This window comes from Microtus oregoni, unplaced genomic scaffold (assembly GCF_018167655.1).
Source record: "Microtus oregoni isolate MIOR12 unplaced genomic scaffold, Mior012 000081F_ref0000091, whole genome shotgun sequence".
NCBI classification, from domain to species: domain Eukaryota; kingdom Metazoa; phylum Chordata; class Mammalia; order Rodentia; family Cricetidae; genus Microtus; species Microtus oregoni.
In genome coordinates, this window is record NW_024544541.1 from 3,632,343 (window position 1) to 3,647,696 (window position 15,354).

At 45.2% G+C, this 15,354-nt stretch overlaps 1 protein-coding gene across 1 annotated transcript in view; it reads right to left on the reverse strand.

Annotated features, from left to right (window-relative positions):
* Window positions 1–614: 614 nt before the first annotated feature.
* Mtor (mechanistic target of rapamycin kinase) overlaps window positions 615–15,354 on the reverse strand; it is a 111,151-nt gene continuing 96,411 nt past the window's right edge. The window contains exons 51-58 of the mRNA XM_041643029.1: window positions 12,068–12,140; window positions 11,617–11,691; window positions 11,235–11,370; window positions 10,582–10,647; window positions 6,336–6,416; window positions 6,010–6,090; window positions 2,373–2,478; window positions 615–1,850 (exon numbers count right to left, since the gene is read on the reverse strand). Coding sequence (XP_041498963.1) covers window positions 1,835–1,850; window positions 2,373–2,478; window positions 6,010–6,090; window positions 6,336–6,416; window positions 10,582–10,647; window positions 11,235–11,370; window positions 11,617–11,691; window positions 12,068–12,140 — 634 coding nt within the window. The 3' untranslated portion in view covers window positions 615–1,834. The remainder of the gene's footprint in view (window positions 1,851–2,372; window positions 2,479–6,009; window positions 6,091–6,335; window positions 6,417–10,581; window positions 10,648–11,234; window positions 11,371–11,616; window positions 11,692–12,067; window positions 12,141–15,354) is intronic.

Sequence of the window (15,354 nt, forward strand, 5' to 3'; positions counted from 1 at the left end):
AAAACTGAGTGGGGCCGGGCGGTGGTGGTGCATGCCTTTAATCCCAGCAGTTGGGAGGCAGGCACAGGCGGATCTCTGAGTTCGAAGCCAGCCTGATCTAAAAAAGCTAGTTCCAGGACAGACTCCAAAGCTACAAGGAAACCCTATCTCAAAAAACCACACACACACACACACACACACACACACACACACACACACCCTAAAGCTACAAAGAAACCCTATCTCAAACAAACACACACACACACACCCCAAAAACAAAAACCTGGGTGGGGAGGAAAGAGAGGTCTCGGTAGTCAAGAACACTCCTTTTTTTCTAGAGGACCACAGCACCTAGTCCTGAGGTTCATAACTACGTGCAACTCAAGCTGGCCGGGGCAGATGACTTCTGGTCGACATGGGCATCTGCTCATGTGCCATACATATACATACATATGTAAGTAAAAATGACATACACGTATATACATATATAACTAAAATGACATGTGTCATATATACACATATAAAATTGTTTTCTTTTTTTTAAAGATTTATTTATTATGTATACAACATTCTGTCTCCATGTATGCCCGCACGCCAGAGTAGGGCGCCAGATCTCATTATAGATGGTTGTGAGCCGCCATGTGGTTGCTGGAATTGAACTCAGGACCTCTGGAAGAGCAGCCAGTGCTCTTAACCTCTGAGCCATCTCTCCAGCCCCATAAAAATTGTTTTTTCAAGACAGGTTTCTCTCTAGCCCTGGCTGGAAGGTAATGAATGATATAGACTCCCTTGCCTGGATCCCTTTTTCTTTTGTGCGAGGCTGGGAAACAAACCTTGGGCCACTGCCTATTAGCTAGAGGCCTACCTCTGAGTTGTATCCCCAGTGACAGAATTTATAAAGTAATTACTAATAAGAGCCAGACATATATATATATATATATATATATATATATATGTTTTTAAAATTCTGATGTCATTTATTGGCACAAAAATTACTCAGATACAACATGGTGTCTAGATGTGGCTTCACTTTATACTTTTGTGTATTTAGTTGGATATTTGCTTTGCTCAGAGTTCTCGACCTGTTCTAGTGTGTCTATCCCTCTGTGATCAGCACGTCCACGACAGCACTTGTGTTGTGAGCCCCTGTTCCAAACACAAGGTACTCATCCCTCTTCCAACACAGCAGGGACGATGCACCCCCTTTGCACTGGGATCCATGGCACACCTGCTCACACGCGGTGGCCTGGTGTCTGAGCAAACTGTCCTCCTGGAAGGTCAGGTCTTGTGACTTTAGCATCATGGGGTCAAGCAGAAGACAGATCTTCTCACCCACTTTGGCCCATCCTGCAAACGTTGCCACTGCTGCCCAGAGACTGGTGAGGTAACAGGATGGGTGGAGTGCTGAAGTCTGCATCACTGTGTTGGAGCCCCTGGTCCGTGTTCTCCAGGCCGCGGGCATACCTGACTGTGCTGAGTCCACTGTCCCTGGGTTGAGAGAATGGACTATATTTTTCTGCAGGAAATGCTTGTGATAAGTTCTCTTGTAAGTCAAGTCAAAACCCGTATTTTTTAGTTACCCATCATCTTTCCCCCCAAAATCGAAGGCTTGGTTTCTGTAGGATTTCTGTGTTTCACTGTCCGGGAACTGAATCAAGCCTTGTGTTTCTGACAGTCTTTTCAACAGCAGCTAGGAGGTTGGTTCAGACCAACTTTGAATATACAGTAGTTCTTTTCATATACAGTTCAAAATATTTAACAAAGTCCAATTTTATGCCCTTGGATTCAGTCCACTGGAAGCACAGACCAAGGTACAAAAGCATCTGAGGAAATGGTGTGGTTTGCCAGGCTCCAGTTACCAGAAGGGACACCTAGGAAGGGAGACAACAAAGGCAGTAGTCATCAGAGGTCTTCCAAGCTTTAGCCTCCTGCAGGGAGCAGGTCTGATTTCTGCCCAGACACTCCAGGATTCTCAACCTTTCCTCTCGCCATTCTCTCTCGTCACTCCCTGGCTCCTGTGCCCTTCTGCACCTCTGGAGCGACAACAAAAATCCAAAAGATGTACAGCCCAATCAGGCGCCCTTCCCACTCTGAACCATGGCTCTCAAAGCCATTTTAACTTCAATGCAGATGTGCATTTCTCAGGTTTCTCCTGTTAGAGAAGGAGCATTCTGAGAGCTACAAACTTGTAAACTAGAGACATTAGCCAGGTCTGACCACCCTGTATGGCCACTCTACCACACCGTCTTTGGTCCTGACTGCTTGTTTATTTTTAAGACAGCATTTCACCACTGTAGCCCTGGCTGCCCTGGCCCTGAAGACATCTGCCTCCCCTGCATCCCCAGTGCTGGGATTAGAGGCATGAGCTGTCACACTCAGCCACTGAAGCTCACCAGCCAATGTAGCACTGGCAGAGGTTTTCATGGGATGTCGCCTGCTTGATGAGCAGCTCCACTTGGGTTGGAACATCCAAGGTGTCGTCATGAGAGAAATCCCGACCTAGGAAGCGGAAGGAGAAACACTGTCATCTGAACCTGCTATCAACAACTGCCATGTTCCTGTGTGGCCCCACTGTCTAGGCAGCCACAGGAAGTCAACTCTTGCTGGAACGGGAAGGTCAGACCACTCCTGCATTGACTTCAGTGTCATCTGCACGCACAGGGGTCTCTTATAACAGAACCCGCTCAAAGACGGTGAAGACATCAGCGATATGGCTAATGGAGCTGTTCCAAGATCTGATCTGAAGAGTGAACAAGGCCGTCCAGTTTGAGCCCCACAGGCTGCCATCCGTGTTCCTACTGAACAGTGAGGACACTGGCCTCACACAGACTCTGCAGCCTGGCCAGCCAACACAGCTTCTTTGAAAACCTGCCTGATTTTTTGTTTGCTTTTAAAGAATTTTAAATTTTACGCGTATGAATGCTTTGCCGGTATGTCTGCACGTATGCCATGTGTGCCCTCGGAGGTCTGGAACTGCAGTCACTGATGGTTATGATCCACCATATGGGGGCTGGGAATCATCGGCTAACACATGCTCTTAATCAGAGTCATCTCTCCAGGCCTAACCTTCCTCTTTTCTTTTCTTTAACACAGAAGTATTTTGTTGTTACAGTTTTTTGAGAGAGATCTTAGGCAGTCAGAGATGGCCTGAATTATGTAGCTGAGGCTGGTCTTGAATGTCCGATTCTCCTGATTTCCCAAGTTGTCCACCACTATAACCAGTTTCTTCCCTTCCCTTCCTTTCCCTCTCTCCCCTCCCCTCCATTCCGTTCCACGTTCTCTTGAAACTCATTGTATAGCCCAGCCTAGCTTCAAATTCCCAGTAACCTTCCTGCCTTTTTCCCCTTCTGGAATGCAGGTGTGAGCCACCACACCTAGCTGGCAAAGCGCCTTTCTAGTACTGCCAGGTCTGTTAAAGTCTCCCCAGTCTCCTCTACTTCTCACCCTGGCCAGATGCCCTCCCTCCAATGTTTTAGTTTTGGGCAGTTTGCATCAATTCCCTCTTCTCCCCATCTCAGGAGTTCCTTCCTCTCCTCCGACCACCCTGCCCTGTGCTCAGGGTCCAGTCCTCCTGCTCTCCTTCAAGTCTGAAGTACTGATCACTTAGTCTTTGTTCAAACTTTCCTTGATTATGTCCTTTTCACGGCTTTTTAATTTTTTTTGAGACAGCGTCTTTCTATATGTAGCTCTGGCTGGCCTGGAACTCACTGAGATCTATCTCTGCCTTCTGATTGTTGGTATTAAAGATGCGTGCCATCACAATGGCCTTTTCAATTTTGTAAACACATCCCTCTATTTCCTTGTAGAGAAAAAAAATTGAGACATAGGAATGTAGCTCAGTCAAGAGAGTCCTTTGTACCATGAGTCCTTTTATGAGCCAACGCTAGGGTGGCTCTCAGTGCCCAGAACTTCTGCCCACAAAGGCCTCGACTTGCTTACTTAGTCCTCCCCTCCCTGCACAAGCCGCTTGAGAATTCTGCCACATCTCACTTTCTTCGCCTTCATCTCATTCTCTTCAACAATTCCAGCTCTCAGATAAACACCAGTGTCCTGGAGTCACCTTTGACCTTCTCACGTCTCACATGAAAAGAGTTACAACACTGTCAACAGCAGTCTTTGTGGGTTTTTATATTTTTGGGTGGTACTGGCCTTCTTGTCTTCACCTCCCTAGTGATGGGATTAAAGGTGTGAGCCACTATACTTGGCTCTGTTTCTCTTTTAGACTGATTCAATCTTATACAGCCCAGGGTGACCTGGAACTCACAGAGCTCCGACTGCCTCTGTTTCCTGAGTGCTGGGATTAAAGGTGTGCACCACCACTGCCTGGCCTCTAAGGCTAACTAGTGTGGCTAGCTCTGCACTCTGATCTTCAGGCAAGCTTTATTTGTTAAAGCACAAAAAAAAAAAAAAAAAAAAAAAAAAAAGAAGAAAAAGACAAGAAAAAAAGAAAAAAAATCATCACATTGGGGCTCTAAGTTAGGTTTCTGAGTGTCAGGCAAGAACTTTACTAATGAGCTGCAGTCCTAGTACAACCTTTGATTTGCCCTCAAGATCTCTTGCATCTGAGGTCTTCATCAGTGGCTGTCTTCTTTGGATACTAGAGCCCTGGTCCAGCCAGTCACCACACTGTTTTTTCTAGGCCACAAGGCTAGCCCTAGGACCTTCACTCTTGCTGCCACTCTCATCAAAGGGTTCTAGTGTACACTGCTCCTTCTGCCTGGAACAGTGTTCTAGTTAACTCCTTGGGGGGGGGGGAAGCGGAAGGGTCTGAATGAGAATGGTCCTCATATATTTGAATACTTGGGCCCCAGTTGGTGGAACTGTTTCAGAAGGATTCGGAGGTGCAGTGGTATTGGAGGCCTTGTGTCAATGGCTTTGTTCATTTCCAGTAAGCTTTGTCTGCCTCACAGTTGTGGAACAAAATGCAAGCTCTCGGCAACTGCTCAGGCGCCATGCTTGCCTGCCTGTTGTGCTCACCACCACAGGGTTGTTGGTTCAAACTAACCACCCAGAGCTGTCAGTTCCAAATAAACGCTTTCTTTTATAAGTTACCTTGGCCAGGTGGTGGTGGCTCACACCTTTAATCCCAGCACTCGGGAGGCAGAGGTAGGCGGATCTCTGTGAATTTGAGTCAACCTGGTCTACAGAGTGCATTTCAGGACATCCAGGGCTACACAGTGAAACCCTGTCTTAGAAAAACAAAACAAAGTTGCCTTGGTCATGGTGTCTTACCACCAACAACAGAAAAGTAACTACTACACTCCTCTTGTAAACTTGAACTCCAGTTATGTCCTTAGCGAACGTTTCTGGAATTTCCAAATTAAACTCTGCCATCACAAGGCACACAGCCGCAGATGACTCTCCTCTGTTTAGTGACAGTGTTCACCCCTAGATTCTGAGCCCTGAAAAGTCAGGGAAGCTGTCTGTTTCTGCTGCTGTGGCTCCTTTGGCATCTAGCACAAACAGGTACTTGATTAAGCATCTCTGACTACAAAACTGATTGGCTCTGAGGCCCAGAGCCTGGAACCCTGTTTCCTAGGGTGTTCACATCCTCTGTCAGGGCTTCTGCCATTCAGATGGAGAAATGAGTTCAGAGGTCACACAGTCAGTGAGTGTGGAAGAGCGCTGGCTTTCTGGCTCCCACTCATGTAATAAACCACCCAACAGAAGAAAGAGGATCAGTGGGATTGGTAGCTGCTTTCCAAAATCAAACATCCCTCCTCTTCCATCCTTCCACTGCAGTCCACGTGGTCCGGCACCCGCCAGCATCTCACTACGAGGCCAGTAACTTGCCCATGGAGTTGGCTGGTTCTGGAATCCATCCAGATTCCAAAAGAGCCTCCCTCATGCCCAGAGTGAATGAGGTTAAGAGACCTCAGGTGAGACCAAGGGTCTTTAGCAAGAGGAGCGCACTGTGCCTGAAGTCACTCAGGAGCCATGTGGAACTGACTCCTAGGACAGGGGCTGGCCACCCATTGAGAAAATACTCCCCACATCAGGCTTTGTGTCCTTTTAGCCCCAAGCACTCACCTGTAAGCTTATCTCGAACCCTGTTAATAATCTGAATAGCTTTCTTGTTTAAGGCCTCTGGTTTCACCAAACCATCTCCAACTGAAAGACACAAGAGTAGAAGCAACAGGTCCAAGGCTGCCCAGCTGTTATGAAACACGGCCGAGTGTTGAGCAGTCCTGTGCATGTGACTCTGTCCTCTGCACACAGTGCGGAATTCATGGCCCTTTCCTCTCCAAGGCAGCACTGTTGCTCGCCTTGTCGACTTCATTTCTGGCTGTGGCTCAGTGTAGCTGCTATCTGTGCAATGAGCTTGTCATTGCTGCAGCTCCTCAGCGTGGACTTACTGAAAGAGTGGATGGATTCTGGCACCGTGGTTCCTGCTTTCTTGTGGGCTGGTTCTCCAAGTTCTACACCATCCAAAATTTCTAGGATAAAGAAACCAAATAAAAAACAAAAAAACCCTCAATTAGTGGAAGTTAGTAGGAGACTCAAATACTAAGAAACCATTATTTTCTAATTTCTTTCTTTTCTTTTTGTTTTGTTTTGGTGTGTGTGTGTGTTTTTTTTTTTTTTTGAGACAGGGTTTCTCTGTACCTTTGGGGGCTGTCCTGGAACTAGCTCTTGTAGACCAGGCTGGCCTCGAACTCACAGAGATCCGCCCGCCTCTGCCTCTCTCAGCCCTCTAATTTCTTTTGAGAGGTCTCAGATATCAGAGGCTGCCCTTAAACTCCTCATGTAGGTAAAGAGGTCCTGATGCTTCTACCTCCCAAGTGCTGGGATTACAGCCATGTGCCACAGCGCCTGGCCGTTACTCTTATGTTTCTTTTAATTTATTTCATTTAAAATTATATGTATGTATGTGTGTATGGGCATGTCCACATGTATGTGTGGTGTGGGTGCCTGAGACCAGAGGAGCTGAATCTTCCTGAAGCTGGAATTACAGGCAGCTGTGATCCACCTGATAGCCTGCTGGGAACCAAACTCAGGTCTTCTGGAAAAGCAGTATGTGCTCCTAACTGCTTAGCCATCTCTCCAGCCCTGCTACTCTTTTTTTTTTTTTTTTTTTTGGTTTTTCGAGACAGGGTTTCTCTGTGGTTTTGGAGCCTGTCCTGGAACTAGCTCTTGTAGACCAGGCTGGTCTCGAACTCACAGAGATCCGCCTGCCTCTGCCTCCCAAGTGCTGGGATTAAAGGCGTGCGCCACCACCGCCCGGCCCTGCTACTCTTTTTTAAATAAAAATACCTTTATTTATGTTTATGTGTGTGTTGGAGGGACCAAGCATGTATGGGCGGTCAGAGGACAACTTTGAGAAGTTGTTTCTCTCCTTCTGCTGTGTCCAGGGGCTCAATCTTAGGGGCCAGAGTAGGCATAAGCACCCTTACCCCTTCCTTACCTACTGAGATGTCTTGGGGATTAAACTCAGGGTTTCATTCATGCTAGGCAAGCACTCCCCTAAGCTACATCTTTAGCACTGACGTCAGGAAAGTAACACAGTTGAGGGATGGCTCAGTGGTTAAGAGCACTTGGAGTTCTTTTGGAAGACATGGGTTTGATTCCCACCACCCTCATGGTGGCTCACAATCATATGTAATTCCAAATCCAGGGGCTCCAACGCCTTCTGGCCTCCTCCAGGCATTCATGAAATGCACAGACATACATGCAGGCAAAACACATACAAATAAAGCAATGATTAAAGATTAAAAAAGAGTAATATAAAGTAATTAGTTTCTAATTCTTTAAAAATTTATTATTTGTTACTATTGTATATAACTGTAATTCTTACTTGAGAACTGTTTTCGTTGTTTATAAATTTACTATGTTAAAAGTTGAAACCTTACTTTTTAATTAGAAAAAAAGGGGGAAATACAGAATATTCCTTTCCACTGTGTGAATATATGTCACTGTGATTGGGCTAATAACGAAGCTGGCTGGCCAATAGGTGGACAGGTAGAGGTTAGGTGGGTCGTGCAGACAAAAAGAGAGCATGAAGAAGAAAGGGGAGGAGTCTCAGGAGTTGAGAGGAAACATGGAGAGAAGCAAGATGGATTTGCCATGTTGTAAAAAGTACTGCCATGTGGCAGAGCATAGATAAGAAATATGGGGTTAACTTAAAATATAAGAGCTAGTTAGTAATAAGCTATTGGCTGAGCATTCATAATTAAAAATAAGTCTCAGTGTGGCTATTTGGGAACTGGTGGGCAGGACAGAAAAGCCAGCCTATAATTGTGAATATATGTATGATGTGTGGGAGTGGAGTACTGGTGCCCACGTGGATAACTGCACCCATAAAAAGCCTGAGAGAGCTTGGAAAGTAATTCTATACAGAAAAGAATAGAGTTAAGCATGCCTTATCAATAGCAGCATTTTCTCAGGTGGGCTCTGCTTGCTAGAGGCAAGCACTCTCATTTAAGAGAGGCTTCCTGACTCAGCTTTAGCTATAAAACCTTGCAGCTCTTTTAAGAGGCCATGCCACAAAATACTTAAATGGTATCAATGAAAAGCTGACCACATGCTTTTTTGGTTTTCAGCCATAGCAGGAAAAAAGCTGCATCATTTTAAAATGCTGGCTTTCTGGGCCGTCCTGCCAGTGCAAACTCTGACTCTTTCAGGCAGGAGGTCTGGCTACAGAGCATTTGAGTGTGGTTTGTAAGCAGACTGCTGCAGCTTGCTTGCTGGCAGGGACCTTGAAACACCATAGAGTTGTGGCAATAAACATGGCTACAGCTGGTACCTCCACCATGACACTGGAGTCTCAGAAAGCTAAGAAATGGGCTGTATCCAGCCGCCAAAGCCATGTCTTTAACCTTAGCCATATCGCTTAGCAAATAAAGATTCATGTAGTCAGAAAAAGAGAGATATACAGTAAAGAAAGAGTCAAAGACAAAGAAAACCTCTAAATGGTTTACAGTGTTTTAAAAATATATGCAGGCTAAAGGTTAAAGTCCTTATAATAAAAAAGAAAGAGAGTAGTTGGGTGTGGTGGCACACACCTTTAATCCCAGCACTTTGGAGGCAGAGGCAGGCCGATCTCTGTGGGTTCAAGGACAGCCTGGTCTACAGAGTGAATTCCAGGATAGCCAAAGATACACAGAAAAACCCTGTCTTAAAAAGGCAAAAATTAAAAATAAAAGAAATAGAGGTTAAAATAAAGCCACATAAAGATGATTTACACAGAAAATATGGATACTGTATGTTATTATGTTCTCTTTGAATTGTTTGAATGCTGAGGAAGGAGCAACAGCTGCTAAAATATATTTGCTTATAAATGCTGCTGATTTAATCCAAGATAAATATTTTGTAAATGCCTTGACTTCAAAATTGAAGTCAAAAGATATGGTACTTTGGAGAAGTTTTGCTTTTATTTCCAAAGAAAATGAGAGGCTATGGATTCATTCTGAATTAAGAAAAATCAGGTTTGATGAAGGAAGACCACCTGAGAAATCTCCGGTAGGAACAGATGGTTCAGATGTCAGAGTTCTACATCCCGAAGAGATTCAAGATGCTGCCTGAGATGATCAAGCCTCACAGGATACTTACTCCAGTCAGGACTTGATCATAATTCTAAATTTTCTTTAGGTTCCCATAAGATTATCAGTACCCCCCAACCAGCAGGAAATAGCCTGGAAAACTATACCCACATTCCCAAAAAATGGACTATGGATATTTTCCTTTGTTTAGAATGTTGGTTACAAGTTGTTATGGATAATGGTCAGGAGAAAAGCTAAACTAAGGATATTAGATTCAAAGTTCTTTTCTTTCTTTTCTTTTCTTTTAACAAAAAGAGGGGTAAGTGCTGTGGGACAATGGTCTGTATCCTGTATATTATATTTTAAATAAATGCTGATTGGCCAATAGCCAGGCAGGAAGTATAGGCAGGACAACTAGACAGAAAGTAGAGGCGGGTCAATGAGAACAAGAGAATTCCGGGAAGAGGGAAACTCTTTCCGGAGTCCTGTCCCAGCAACAGAAGAAGTAAAATGTGACTGCCTCACTGAATAAGGTACTGAGCCACACGGCTAGCACAGACAAGAATAACGGCTAAGCCTAAGCTCTTGCAGAGGATTTTTTTTTCTTTTCTTTCTTTCTTTCTTTCTTTCTTTTTTTTTTTTTTTTTTTTGAGACAGGGTTTCTCTGTAGCTTTGGAGCCTGTCCTGTCCTGGAACTAGCTCTGTAGACCAGGCGACCTTGAACTCACAGAGATCCCCCCCCCCCCCCCCCCCCCCCCCCCCCCCCCCCCCCGTCTCTGCCTCCCAAGTGATGGGATTAAAGGCGTGTGCCACCACTGCACAGCTAACAAGCCTAAGCTAACGGGCCATTCAGTTTATAGTTAATGTAGACCTCTGCATGATTTCTTTGGGACTTAATTACTGTGGTTACTGGGCAGGACAGAAAACCTCTGTCAACAGAGTACATGTTACAGTTCATATGTAATCAACCTCCATGGGTCAGTCTCTCCTTCTACCTTTTACATGGGTTCTGGGAATTGAACTCAGGTCCCCAGGCTGACCTCAAACTTGCTGTGAGGGTAAGATGACCAAATGCTCTGGAGATGAGGAATGGGGTCTGCCAACTTCTCTGGGATGTACCCACCTACTGACTGGCCTGCAGAGTAGGAGTCTGTCCTTGTTCGAGACCGCTTATTGCCTTTGGTATTTGCTAGGAAAAGAAATTAAGTGTTAGGAAGTACTTCAGACTGTGACTTGAAAGAAACTTGGTTAAAAAGGTATTTCCTTATGATCATAAAAACATAATATTTTCAAAAGCTGTCATGCTGAATAGTGAACAAGATCTATCACTCAAAACCAAGGGCGAGAGCTGGGATCTGAGGCCTAGAAGCTGTCCACTGCAGACCTGACTTAGACAAGATGAGTGCTGGCTTACTCCCAGAGCACCAGAAGCCTCACATCACAACTGTGTTTCCTACTGAATCCCAGCTTCCCTCGCTACAGACGAAACAAATGAAACCCATGAAGGTGCAGTTTATCCAGAAAAAAAAAATCTTCATTTAAATAGCTAAGGCAAGAGTGGGAGTGTTGTACAGCTCATAAAATACCTGAGATTCCTCTCGAGCCCCAGAGCTGCTCTGTAATGCTTTTGGAACATATACATATACACAAATATATATAAATACACACACATACACACATACATACATGCATGCATACCTACCTACATACTTATTTCAAATAGCCCAGGCTGGCCTAGAACTTATAAAGAATTCCTCCCACATATCTGAAACTCACTGTCCATTAGCCTCCAGTTCAGCAAAGGGTCATAGACGAAGGCTTCCAGTACAGCCATGACACTGTCCTTGTGTTCCCGAAGCACTTCCATCACCGTGTGGCATGTGGTTCTGTAGTTGCCATCCAGACCTGTAACCTGCAAGAGTGACAGAGCCACACAGCCAGGAGTTACCAACTGTGGCTCACTGGTGCCTTATGACCAAGGCAAGGGAGGGCCTGTGTCACCCCCGACATGGGCACAGACCTGGGCCAGGACATACACAACATGCAATGCCAACCTCCAAAGGTCATCTAACACGGTAACGGGGACCTGCTACAGAAACCACGTCTGTCCTCAGAGAAGGCTCCATTTCAAATCAGTGTGTACCCAGGATCTACTCACCTCCATAGCATTGGTCAACATTCTTGTTAGTCTAAATGGAATCTTTTCTGGAAATTTCTCTCTGGTCATAGCAACCTATATGGTCATTAAAGAAAAAGCCAAATTCATGGTTAGGTTCTGGCCTCTAGCTAAGGTCAGAGGAAGGTGGGCGGCTTCTCTCATTGCATGCACTGACTAACATCACAGCAAGGAAACAAAAGTTCGCTGTTGAATTCAGCGAGAGGGCATTTATCTCAGGGGTTTGAAAGGCGACTAAGAAAACAAAAACAGGGAAGAGAAAAAGGACCCTGGCCAGCACATAGTTGGGAGGATGGAGATCCCTCTTCTCTGAGAGGATGTGGGGAGAGTCCTTGCCCAAGGGGCTTAGAGGCTAAGAGGAGGGGGAAGGGAAGGCCTTTGGAGCTGGAGCTGCCTGAACCCGTCAGGATGGTTAGCTGTGTGCAGCAGTCACCTCAAAACAGTCCCCGAAGTCGATGTGCAGGATCTTCCCGCTCAGCCGGTCCAGCATCAGGTTGGACGGGTGTCTGACAAGCGAGAGTGGAGGGGGTGCATCAATCAGTCAGACAGCCCCAGGCCAGGGGCTGGAAAGTCCCACTCTCAGGTGACCACAGCCACCACCACCACCCTCCCCCCCCCCCCCCCCCCCCCCCCCCGCTTGTGTGTAAGCTGTTGTTTTGGGGTCACAAAGGCAGAGGAGTGTGCTTGCAGCAGAGGCCGCACAGCCCTTTTTTTTTTTTTTTTTTTTTTTTTGATTTTCGAGACAGGGTTTCTCTGTAGCTTTTGGTTCCAGTCCTGGAACTAGCTCTTGTAGACCAGGCTGGCCTCGAACTCACAGAGATCTGCCTGCCTCTGCCTCTCGAGTGCTGGGATTAAAGGAGTGCGCCACCACTGCCTGGCTTGCACAGCCCATTTTATTATCTGCACTTGCATTTCCTTTCTTGGAATCTTGGGTCCCCAGGAAAGTTTCTGTCAAGAGTGGCATAGCTCAGTTATTCCCACCAAGCAGCTACCACAGGGGCTTGTCTGTATAAGTCTAAGTCCTTCTTAGTCTGTCAGTCTTTCTTCAAAGGCATTCTGCCAGGGTTTCAAAAATTTCAAAGTATTGATTTCTTTCTTTCTTTCTTTTTTCTCCCCGAGACAGGGTTTCTCTGTAGTTTTAGAGCCAGTCCTGGAATTTGCTCTAGCCTCAAACTCACAGAGATCCGTCTGCCTCTTCCTCCTGAGTCCTGTGATTAAAGGCGTGTACCACCACTGCCAACCACCAAACTACTGGTTTCTAGAGCTCTCTAGTTTGTTTTACAGAGTGTGTGTGTGTGTGTGTGTCGGCATCAGACTACTGGTTGCTAGAGCTCTCCAGTTTGTTTTACTGTGTGTGTGTGTGTGTATCATCAGACTACTAGTTTCTAGAGCTCTCCAGTTTGTTTTACAGTGTGTGTGTGTGTGTGTGTGTGTGTGTGTATCTCATCAGACTACTGGTTTCTAGAGCTCTCTAGTTTGTTTTACAGTGTGTGTGTGTGTGTGTGTGTATCATCAGACTACTGGTTTCTAGAGCTCTCCAGTTTGTTTTACAGTGTGTGTGTGTGTGTATCATCAGACTACTGGTTTCTAGAGCTCTCCAGTTTGTTTTACAGTGTGTGTGTGTGTGTGTGTGTATCTCATCAGACTACTGGTTTCTAGAGCTCTCTAGTTTGTTTTACAGTGTGTGTGTGTGTGTGTGTGTGTGTGTATCTCATCAGACTACTGGTTTCTAGAGCTCTCCAGTTTGTTTTACAGTGTGTGTGTGTGTGTGTATCTCATCAGACTACTGGTTTCTAGAGCTCTCCAGTTTGTTTTACAGTGTGTGTGTGTGTGTGTATCATCAGACTACTGGTTTCTAGAGCCCTCCAGTTTGTTTTACAGTGTGTGTGTATCATCAGACTACTGGTTTCTAGAGCTCTCCAGTTTGTTTTACAGTGTGTGTGTGTGTGTGTGTGTGTGTGTGTGTGCATCTCATCAGACTACTGGTTTCTAGAGCTCTCTAGTTTGTTTTACAGTGTGTGTGTGTGTGTGTGTGTGTGTGTATCTCATCAGACTACTGGTTTCTAGAGCTCTCCAGTTTGTTTTACAGTGTGTGTGTGTGTGTATCTCATCAGACTACTGGTTTCTAGAGCTCTCTAGTTTGTTTTACAGTGTGTGTGTGTGTGTGTATCATCAGACTACTGGTTTCTAGAGCTCTCTAGTTTGTTTTACAGTGTGTGTGTGTGTGTGTGTGTGTGTGTGTATCATCAGACTACTGGTTTCTAGAGCTCTCCAGTTTGTTTTACAGTGTGTGTGTGTGTGTGTATCATCAGACTACTGGTTTCTAGAGCTCTCCAGTTTGTTTTACAGTGTGTGTGTGTGTGTGTGTGTGTGTGTGTGTGTGTGTATCATCAGACTACTGGTTTCTAGAGCTCTCCAGTTTGTTTTACAGTGCTCACACATGGCTCTTGTTTGGCATTTAGAGGATAGAGGACAATTCACAGCTGGTTCTCTCCAGAGAGAGAATTCAGGTTATCAGTTCCTGTGGTGTAAGGACTTTTAACTTCTGAGCTAGCTTTTAACTTCTGTCCTTTTTTAAAGACAGAGTCTTACTGTATAATCCTGGATATCCTAAAACTCAGAGATCTGCCTGGCTCTGTTTCTGCCTCTTGAGTGCTGGAGTCAAGGGTTTGTCCACTATGCCTTGACTTTTTTTTTTTTTTAAAGATTTATTTATTATGTATACAGGGTCTGCCTGCATGCCAGAAGAAGGCACCAGATCTCATTATGGATGGTCGTGAGTTACCATGTGGCTGCTGGGAATTGAACTCAGGACCTCTGGAAGAACAGCTAGTGTTCTTAACTGCTGAGTCATCTCTATAGCCCGACTGGGTGGTGTGGGATAATGGTCTGTATTCTGCCAATTATATTTTAAATAAATGCTGACTGGCCAGTAGCCAGGCAGAAGTATAGGTGGGACAACCAGACAGGAAGTAGAGGTGGGTCAATGAGAACAGGAAAATTCTGGGAAGAAGGAAGTTTCTTTGGGAGTCCTGTCCAAGCCACGGAAGAAGCAAGATGTGACTGCCTCACGGAATAAGGTACAGAGCCACGTGGCTAACATAGACAAAAAATAATGGTTTAATATAAGTTATAAGAGTTAGTAAGAAGCCTGAGCTAATGGGCCAATCAGTTTATAACTAATGTAGAACTCTGTGTGATTTCTCTGGGACTTAATGATTGCGGGAACCGGGCAAGACAGAAAACTCAGACAACAGCTGGGCTTGTCTTTTAAAGATGAGATCTCATTTTGCTGCCCAGGCTCATCTCAAATCTTAGGCTCAGGCAACATTCCTATCTTGGCTCCCAGGTGCTGGGACTAGAGGTGTATGTCTTAGAGCCTGGCTCTTAACTTAGCTTTCATTTTGGAGGTAGGGGGCACAAAACAATTTTTACTCAAGTAATTGCATGAGACACAATTCCAAAAGAAAAGCAGTAGACACCAAATGATCAGTTTTGTTTGCTTTCTTGTTGGTTAGTATCTAAACATTCCCAGTTTTCTTTTTCCTTTTCGGATGGTACCGCAGATTAAACTCTGGCTTTGCATTAGCTACACAAGTGCTCTTCTACTGAGTCTATCCCAGGCCTGAAGTATCTCTTTGGTTATGACACTTAGAAGTGTATTCTGTATAATGATGGAGGAAGGTCATTGGCTAATAAAGGAACTGCCCTGGCCCATTT